Source organism: Hibiscus syriacus, unplaced genomic scaffold, assembly GCF_006381635.1.
Source record: "Hibiscus syriacus cultivar Baekdansim isolate YM2019G1 unplaced genomic scaffold, ASM638163v2 tig00110418_pilon, whole genome shotgun sequence".
Taxonomy (NCBI): Eukaryota; Viridiplantae; Streptophyta; class Magnoliopsida; order Malvales; family Malvaceae; genus Hibiscus; species Hibiscus syriacus.
This window is the reverse complement of record NW_024062730.1, coordinates 468,244-478,614: the sequence shown is the minus strand read 5'-3', so window position 1 is coordinate 478,614 and position 10,371 is coordinate 468,244. Positions and strand designations below refer to the sequence as shown.

The following is a 10,371-nucleotide window of genomic DNA, read 5'->3' as shown; positions in this document are numbered from 1 at the left end:
GAACGTAAAAGGTCCAAAGTAAATACAAAAACTCAGTAAGTACAACGCAGACACCTTGATCCAAAATCAAACCCTAAATGAAACATAAGTTTATAAATGGAATAATAAAGGGCATGGTGAAGTAATATATATCAATTGCACGCAGGCAAGGGTTAGTCTTATGAATTTTGTTTTTTCTCTCAAATTGTTAATCTATAATCATCCTCTTTACCCTACATGAATTTTGCAAACATTTCCTCATAGACCTAATAAAGTTGGTCGCATGAAGCTCATTGGGATGTTGTAGAATACCATCACCATTCATCAAGTCATCTATGTACTACACAATAATCCAAAGCTTAAAAAGCACCAATCCTGCACTAAACCAGCCCTAAACAAATGCAAAAATATTGGGGGGAGGGGGGAATAATAATCAAAAGCTACAGCTGAAGTAGTAGGGGAAGTAGAGTAATGATGAGGTTCAGGAGGCGAAAAAATTGAGAAGTCTGCGGGTAAACATAATTAACTATATATAAAGTGACTAAACGAATTATTTTGTCCAACGAAAACACAGAAATATCACTAGTTTGTGGTATGTACACTTCCTAGAACTCGGACATTGACATAAACCCTTTCATGGCAATTACCATTCAGGGGTAGCTGGGAATATGATAAAAAAAGTAATGTTTTTGTTTTCCTACTTTGAAACAAGATGAACATGACTAGCAGTCATTGAATGTTCAAATTATTTAACACCTGTAGAGGAATAACAAATTAATAAGAGAAATTCCTCCGTCCAAGTCAGTAACGAATGCATACGTTTTGCAGTTCCTGCAGAACTGACACCAAACAATGTGTATGAGACCAGATTATGAACCATTCATAAATGAAACAGACGTCAAAGAGCGAAGGTTTTACTTGAAATCTATTCTCTGGAATCTCAAATTTCCCAACCTAAGCACCAAAGTACTGTATCAAGTCATCGTCCAGTAGTTCATCTAGTGAACTTGTACCATCAAATGGGAGCTCAAAGGGGCTGTGGAATCCACCAAAAAATGAAGGATCGTTTGTTGGAGAAGCAAAGAGATTATGAACAGCTCTGTCTTGCTCATTCTCATTATGCAATAGGTGATGCAATTCTCCCCCAGCAATTTCATGTTCATTTCTAACCTGTGCTGACACATCAAAACCATTCTCTGGCCTAACATCCGTTGGTACAATCATCTCCATATGAGTTTGATGACCATCATTACCGGGCCTAAATTCGGTCGAAGGAAGATAAAACTCACATGTAGCACCATGGTGCAGCTCAGCATGTTGCACCAATGGATAGAGCATGGGCCTTCCATCTACATACATGCTCTGTGTGGAAATCTCAGTAGAACAAGGAATGGCAGGATAACGGCAGTATCCATTTGCGGGTAGATGTGGCTGAACATCTAAACTTTCCTCCACATGTCTTAATGCTGCTGTACTTGCATCATTTTCCCGCTGAGTGTCAGGCATATGATATTCCATGAATGATGCATCGGTTTGGTTGATGTCAGGCAAAGTGCTTATTGACTCGGTATTTACACGTCCATCATGGTTTGGTGGCATAGGTAGTTGATCTCCATGGGTTGGCATAGGTTGTTGATTACCATGGTTTGGCATGCGTTCTTTATGACCATCACTTGATCTTAAACGAGGTCTCTTCCTCCTAGGTTGTTTTTCCACTTGCTCATTGTGCTGTAATGGATGTGAATCATCGTTGCTAATATAAGCCACAGGCTCGACAACGATCGGTTGATTTCTCTGCTCATCTTTGGAAGAGACCGAACCTACTCCATCATCAACACCATCAACATCATAATCACTGTCACTACTGAGAGCAGGTTGATTCTTATCACCATGTCCACCTCGGGGCATTTCAGTTAAGCCAGATGTTCCATTATCACTGATAGGTTGCCGAATCAGAGGTTCCTCTCGGCTCAAGACCCCCAACCAAATTGCACTCTCCTTTGCTGTCATCTTATCCTGTAAACATTTTGACTTACGTACATGCCTCCGGATCTTGGCAGTATCAGGCGACATGTGCTTTATCACGGCTGTTAACACTCCAACTTTCCACATCTTCTTAAGATCATGTGGCTTCTTATAAGGAGGACTTTGACCCTGTTGAAGCCCTAGTGGTACCCACCAATCTTCGTTTCCAGTAGGCCACCAAGGCGGAGGAATTCTCTTTTCTAACGGATACTTCCTCTGAGGGGGATCACAGTGCTGCATCAAAGAAGACAAGAGGGATCCAAGAGTAGCATCTTGCAGGTCTTTGAGACTGGTATGTTGATTTCCATTTCTACCATCACCGGACTCGCTCATAGCTAAACAGTCCGCCTCATACTTGGCTATGGCTGCAGGCCCATTCTTATCGAACTTTACCTTTTCTTTCCACCAAGCTCTTAGATTATCGGACGAACCACTTACAGGCTTACCCTTCTCTGGAATGATGCCATATACAAATCCCCGGGCTTTGCAAACTTCCATTAGCTTCAACATGTACTTAAGAATCCCGTCTTGAGCTCGGGACATTTTCTTCCTCTGAGCTTGATCAGAGGTCTTCTTCGACTTTTGCTTTTCCGCAGCCTGTTGGGCCATTATCTTCTGTCTTTCCTTAATCCTTTTGAGTTTGATACGATCTTTCCACATCCGTCTCTCCAATTCATCAGCTTCAATCTCTTCGTCACTGACATCTTTCTCCGCTATATTTTCACACCTTAAGTCGTCAACTTCAATGTCGGAACTGTCAACCAACAAATCAACAAACATCATAACGTGCCCCGTCAGTTCAAACAACACTGAAATCCTTCGCTGGACGAAAAGGACATAAACCCTAATCCAAAATTTGAACCTCAATTCTACCCTTTTATTTCTACACAATCCACATTACTGAAGTTAACAAGCCAAAAAAGATTAAAATTTGAGAGCATTTTATTTGTCTGCTCAGTAAAATATCAATTACAGAATCCCATTCCTTATTCATCAAAGACACAAACAAATAGATATATAAATGTCAAAAAAATGCACCCCGTCATATTTCCTTAATTCTTACATCCATAATCAAATCGTACAAAATCCAAAATCAAATACTCCAAAAATCATCCAATATTGAAAAAAGAATATATTAAATTCCTGGGTTTAACTTTTTACTAGAAAAGTAAAAAAAAAAAAAGAATGGAGCTTACCTAATATCAGCTCCAATATCTTCCAATTCTGCCATGGAAAAAGGGGGTAAAAGCTCGAAATCTTTTAACTTCGGATCGCGAGACAAAAGGGTTAGGAGATTTAATTGATTCTCAGGTCAAGGAAAGTATTCGGGGATTGAAATATAGGAGAAAAAACGCAGGAAATCAGAGTAAAAGATGGGTTTTGATTGCTCGATAAAAGATTGCGAATTTCAATGCAGAAAAAGTTTTGGGAGAGATGGGCAGGCGAAGGCAAAGGGAGCCTGAAGTGGAAGAGAACAATTTGGAATGCCCATTTATGGAGGGCTGATCTCCTGCTTTGCGTCCACATACATGCATTTTCTTTCCCCTTTGTCTTTTATTGCCTTTTTTAAAATATTTTTTTTATTTATTTTGACTTTTTATTGTTACTTATATAAATTAAATATTTACGATGGTAAAATATTATATTCCAATTTGAAAACAATAAGACTGATTAAAAACAACAATGATAATGAAATTAATTAGTATAATAGTGAGATTGACTGATTGAGTAACATAAGAAGATGAAAATATAGTAAATGGTGGCATGCATTTTGATTCGATCATACTAATAATATTGAGATTAAAGTATATAATGTCTAGTAAGAATATAAGATTAAAATATTAACCACCGCAGGCGTGACCCAGTTGGTAAAGCAAGAGCTCTTAGGATTATGTGCTGGTCTCATATCCTAGGTTCGAACCGCGCTGGCTGAGAATCATAGAAAAAAGCGAGGGGACAGAGTGGTGGGTTCTTTGAGCCTCTCCGAAAGTTGTCTGTAACCTTAGGAGGTCATACGTTATAAAAAAAATTAAAATATTATATATTTATAATCAAAGTTATATTCGTATTAAATAATACATTATAAATAAAGATAATGTTTATATGATTAATTATTATTACCGATAGATCTCTTCCCATAAGATCTTGAAAGATTATTTTTAGATGTAGGAAAATTATACAATATTGTTTTATTGAGTACATCGATTATTAGTCGATTAATCAATTTAATTTAGGATAAAATACACAAATGGTCCCTCAATTATATAATATTATTTTATTGAATTTTTCGACTATTAAAAGTTACAAAATGATTACCTGACTATTCATTGTGTTCCAAACTCGTCCGTTTTCATTAAAAAATTGATGGTAGTCTAAGTTGGACATTAACATGCTGATTGAGATATGATAGTCGTTTGAGATTCTGGGTTTATATTATATCATAGCTTAGTTAGTATGTTAACATCAAACTCAAACTGCCATCAAATTTTAACATAAAAAGACGAGTTTGGAACACAATAAATAATCGGATACAATTCTGTAACATTTATTGGTTAGGGGACTTAAAAAATAACATCTTATAGTCGAGACTATTTTGTAAATTTTAACAATCAAAGGACCCAATAAAGCAACACCTAATTTACCATTTAACTTATTTATTTTTCATCAACAATTCTTATTCATTTTTTTAGTTGTGATTGAAAAGAAAAACAGTGAATCAAAGTAAAATTTCATTAATTTATTTTAGAAACTTTTACATGGTTAGAAAAACAGTAACTTGCTAAAAGGCTATATATTAAAAATTAAATTTAACTCTAAAAAGTAAGAGTTAAAATAACAAAAATTGTAAATATTGAGGGTTAAAATTATTCTCGTTCCTTAAATTTATCGCAACACAGCTTAAAAGGGTGCCACTTGGAACAATTTAAATGAAATCAGTACTAAATTGATAATAATATAAATTTGGAGATTGAAAATTTAAATTATTTTATTGATTTGACTACTGAATTTTAGGGTTGTTCATTCGGTTAATTCAGTGGTCGAACCGACTGAATTACCATTAACTGAATTAATCGAACTTTTTTTTCTTTAACCGTTAATCGAACCGAATTTTTTTTCGAAAATATTAACCGAACCGAATAAAATTCGGTTAATTTTCGAATTAACCGATTTTTTTTAGAATTTTGAATTTATATACAAATTAAATATTTTTTAATTCAAAAAAATAGTTTATAATTAATTTAAATAATATATAATTATAAAATAAAAATTTTATATAAATTTTTTAATTAATTAATATTGATTTAAGTTTAAAAGTTATTGGATCTTAAATTATTAATTGGGTTTTAAATAGTTTGGGCTTAGCCCATATGTTATATATAATATATTTAATATTTTTTTAATTCAAAAAAATAGTTTACAATTAATTTAAATAATATATAATTATAAAATAAAAATTTTATATAATTTTTTAATTAATTAATATTGATTTAGGTTTAAAAATTATTGAATCTTAAATTATTAATTGGGTTTTAAATGGTTTGGGCTAAGCCCATATGTTATATATAATATATTTAATATTTAAAATTTAATTTCGGTTAATTCGATTAATTAATCGATTTCGAACCGAATTAACCGTTAATCGAATTCTAAAAATTTTCTTAATCGTTAACCGACAGAACTAATTCGATTCGATCGGTTAACCGAATTAGTTCGAAAATTTGAACACCCTACTAAATTTTATACACTAAAATAAAAAACAAAGTAGCTGAGTGTCTAAAATAGAAATTTACCCTATATATGTTTGGATCTATTTTCCTTTTAAGTTTAACCGCATGGAAAGCTCATTTTAGAAATCTCCCCCCCCCCCCCTGCTGTTACCCTACCAGATAAACTCTGGTGGATGTTACGATCACAGTCGCTCACACGCCTCTCCATCCCGAACCACAGTAATAGAATTCTATAGAAAAGAAAACTGCAAGTGGAGGTGTAGCAAATACTTCTGTGCCCCTCCATTTCTTTTTAATGAAGCAAATGATGAATCTGTACTCCATTTCTTTTTAATGAAGCAAATGATGAATCTGTCTCAAACTCATTCGATGAACGCGCCTTTTGGAGGGACCAGCGCCTCCGGAATGCACACCAGTGTTCCCCACCTCCCTGCAAGCCTCTCCAAGAATGATTCTTGCCAGCATAAGAGGACTCCATACATTTCAATCAGATAGTATGCCATTGGAACTTCATCATCATTCAGAAGAGGAGCCAACCACTCAAACCAGAAAAATAAGTCTCTTTTTTTGTTCCACGTTTCCGAGTTACTCTTTAATCGATCGGAAGGTGATAATACATGAATTCCATGCATAACCCCAGCTAGCGACCTTTACTTGGATTCCATCACTGGACAAAGCCCTCTGCACCAGATCCAAGTCAACGGATGATTTAACTATCCCTGTTAAAGAACATTTCATCCAATTCGATTCATCTGGATGGATATGCATCTCCCAAACATTCCTCATCCCTGTTGCAGCCTTCATATTACACCCTCTAAACTCCCGGTTTTCACGTTCAACCCTCAGCCTTCCATCCGAGACCAGTGCTTCTTTGTAGGTTCTATCACCCTTTATACTTCTCAAGATTCAACTCCCTCTGTTATCCTCCTTTCTTCACCTTTAGATGGCTTCTTCGCTTCCGTCAGGGCTCTATCTGCCTCAACTACCCTTCTTCGATGATTCTGACATTTTGCAGCCCCTATTGAGGCTCTTCTCCCATCGATCCACGTTCCATTGACATTTTCGATAGCTTTCCTTAGTCCAACCTCATTTGCAAACTGAACAAAGGCGAACCTATAGGCTTTGTACTTTGGCTTGTTCTTCAGACTTGGAATAAAAACCCTAACAACAGGACCCTGGTAATGGAAGAGTTCCCTTAACGCTCTCCTTGAGACTCTCTTTCTCAGATTGTCCACGTACGCTTTCCATTCCTCACCGGATGAAGAATGACTTTTCAAGTTCTCTCTCGCTCTCTCTCTCACGCTCTCTCTCTCACGCTCTCTCTCTCCCACTCTCTCTCATTCTCTCATAATATGACATTTAAAATAGAAGACATAATTGAAGAGGGATAGATGACTAAGGTTCTGATTTTTCCAGAAACCTTGTTTTATGTAAAACTCTATTAACTTTTTGATAACGAATAATCCTATAAACTCTGTAGTAGAGTATTTATGCTATAACTTTTACTAAAAGTCGCATGCTAATCACATTTCCCATTAAATATTTAATAAAAGATACAAAACATAAACTCAACTAAAATAGTGTAGAACACAAATGATAAAACTAAATTCAATGCTCATCATCAAAGGGGGGCAGTTTTGGTTTCAGTGTACATTGCTTTTCTTAATGTTATTTTCACCCCCTCTCATTTTCTGTCTGCTTTCCATTATATGATCACTCTGCCAAATTTTAAATGCTTATACATTTTTGTTGTTAGCTGCTCCTGCTTCTTGTATTTACATTAATGAAAGATCGTCTTTTCAGAAGCAATATAAAATTGTATGTGTTTAATTGATGCATTCGATGCTCTCACTGATTATTTTCATCTGCAGCTCATATACCCTTATATCTGTATCCTTTCCTCAATACAACAAGTAAATCAAGGCCTTTTGAGTACATGAGGCTTACTGGCTTAGGTGTCATTGGTGCCTTGGTGAAGGTAATTATTCATTCTTTGATTTGAATTGATTGAGTTGCGTGCATTTTGATCTTTGTAGTGCTGTTATACACGTTAATAGAACATGCTAGGCTTAAGGAAATGCATGATCGAGTAAGAGTGTGAAAGAATTCTAAAGTCAAAGGAAAATCATGAGTAGAATTGAAGTGGCTATGAATGTTATCTATTATCATAACATACAGAATAACAAACATGTTTACCCACTGCAATAAATAGAATTGAGGCACTTTGTATAATCTACATCAGATGATTATAAACTTGATGGTGGCATTTGCGGACTTATTGTCAATGAGACTTGCCCTAATTGTACCTTTCTGTAGTTTGGCTACCAAATATGTGTCACTTGAACTCTCAGCCATCATTAAGGATTCTCTATTTCTTGTTTATTAGGAGCTTATTGAGGGAGTTACAATAGCTCAAGAACTAGGGATTTGCACCATTATCATGCACTCCTGTACATCTCTCGAGTTCAGAGGAATGTGCTCCCTTTATTTTCTAGATAGATAGTAATGGCGTCCCACTTGTAAACATAGAATAATGTACCAGAAAAAAAAGAAATAACTTTTTCTGTTACGTTTCCTTTTAAAGTCCCACAAATTTGAGAGCATGAAATAAGTGCTCTGTATTTTTGGTTTTGCTTAATTATTACATGCACAAATATTTTCTTTATTGCGTCACTTAATGTGTGGGAAAGAGAGTTATATCGATCCAAACCAGCAATTATCTTTGTTATTATTTGTAAATGTTGTCTGCGTCATGCTTCTAAAGATGCTGATAATATTAGCCTACTTTCTCTCACAGGTTGATGATACAGAAGTTTTTAGCTTCCTTCTTTTGACAGAGATAATTCCGCTATGCCTCCGAACAATGGAGATGGGTAGTGAACTATAAAAAACAGTTTTCATTAAATTTAATTTCTCTTTTCCAATTGTGCTGTAATTAACCTTTTCTGTTTCCCTTACATTCCATCTTAACATGTTTCCTGTTTATGTTTTGAAATTTTTTGGACCTGTTTGATAACTGATATTGCATGCCTGGAGGTGCCCATGGACAAGCAACCTACCCAGGCATGCTTGTGCTGTCCATCTTTTGGACTTGACCTAAGTTTTATGCTAAAATGGATGGGTTTGTTTGTGAGAATTTAGGCTCCAGCTCCACTAGCACTTCACCTAAGTCCTATTTCAGTTTTTTTTTTTTAATTTGGTCTAGGCAAAGGCCTGCGTATACAATCCAGAGTATGTAGTTGCAGTGTTTCAACTTTGCTATTATTATGGCTTGGTATTTGAAATGTGTTGTCATTTACTGTATATTTCCAGTCAATTTGGGTTTAAGAAGGCATGTCCTTGTTAAAAAGTCAGCAAAAGTGGCCAAGCCACTTTCGGTGCAAATGGGTTTGCTTTTAGTGCATGCACCGAAAATGTTGATTTTTGGAAAATGATAAAATCACAATTTAGTCATTGTATTTTAGGGTATTTACAAGATTAATCCTTAAGCTTCAACTATACATTCCCTAACCCATTTAGCTTCAAAACCATCTCAAATCATTCTAGCTCTCCCAATACTAGAGAATTTAGAGAGTTTTCTTGAGAGTTGTTTTCTTCTTTTTATCAAGAGAGAATTGTTATTGTTTTCTCCTTGTTAGATTGAGAGTGTAACATCTTCAATATCGGGTCAGTGACCAAATTATAAAGTTTCATAAATTGGTGATTAAAGTAGGATAATTGAATAGTTCAATGATTTATTGGAAATATGATGAAAGTTATTTAGTAATTATTGAATGAATTAAAGGGTAAAATGGTAAATTGACAAGTAATATTTTTTATATTCCTTTTATAAGAAAAGGAACCACGTGGGAAAGGAGAGAATTATCCAGAGTTTTCTTTCTTCTTCTTCCTCCTTCCGTATCTCCAAACTCAAAGATGAGTTTCTTTGTTTATGGATTAATTGTTGATTTTAAGGTTGAGTTTTGATTATTAGATGATAACTAAGCTTAAGGGAAGCTTAAGTTATCTTAAAACCAAAGTATGATGGAGTTAGGAGGGATTAAAGATTTGAGTTCTTGGGTGAAATCTTGAAATAGAGTTCATAACTAGAGTTGAAAGTTAAATTTGACTTGTCAAGGGTCTAATTAAGAAGTTAGAAGCCATAGAATTGGAATTAAAACATATTGCAAAGTTGGTTTAATTCTTGAGTTACATATGAGGAATAGAATTTTGAAGTTAAAGATGGTTTATATGGATATAAATTGGTTTAAGCATGTGTATATGAGTTGAGAACATGAAAGGGGATGAAATATGAAGCATTTGAGTTGATTTGAGTAGATTTTCGGGCTTAAAAATGAATTATGGGCTATGTGCATTGATGCACATTCAATGTGCACCGATGCATCAAGGGTAAATTTCCAGAATTGTTCAGTGTGTATCGATGCACAGGAAGTGCATCGATGCACCAATTAAAAATGGAAACATCGAATGCAATTAGTGCATCGATGCATAAGGAGTGCATCGATGCACCCCCTTAAAATGAAAACATCGAAGGTGATTTGTGTATCGATGCATGGGTAGTGCATCGATGCACTTAAAGGGAAATAGAATTATACTTTTCTTTTGGTCTAAGAAATGATGGATTAGTGTATATCAATTG

The 10,371-nt window shown here is 35.0% G+C and overlaps 1 protein-coding gene across 1 annotated transcript; it reads right to left on the bottom strand.

Annotated features, from left to right (window-relative positions):
* Positions 1–526: 526 nt before the first annotated feature.
* On the bottom strand, positions 527–3,450 carry LOC120124475 (ETHYLENE INSENSITIVE 3-like 3 protein). The gene is made up of 3 exons (XM_039143138.1): positions 3,201–3,450; positions 898–2,758; positions 527–818 (listed from the first exon to the last, which is right to left on the bottom strand). Exons 1-2 carry the CDS (start codon positions 3,233–3,235, stop codon positions 934–936), a joined length of 1,860 nt encoding a protein of 619 aa, XP_038999069.1. The 5' UTR covers positions 3,236–3,450; the 3' UTR covers positions 527–818; positions 898–933.
* Between the last annotated feature and the right edge of the window lie 6,921 nt (positions 3,451–10,371).

Coding starts and splice junctions, on each gene's coding strand:
- LOC120124475 (XM_039143138.1), bottom strand. CDS start 3,235: ATGGCAGAATTGGAAGATATTGGAGCTGATATTAG. Junction 2,759..3,200: donor GATATTGGAGCTGATATTAG/GTAAGCTCCATT, acceptor GTTGGTTGACAG/TTCCGACATTGAAGTTGACG.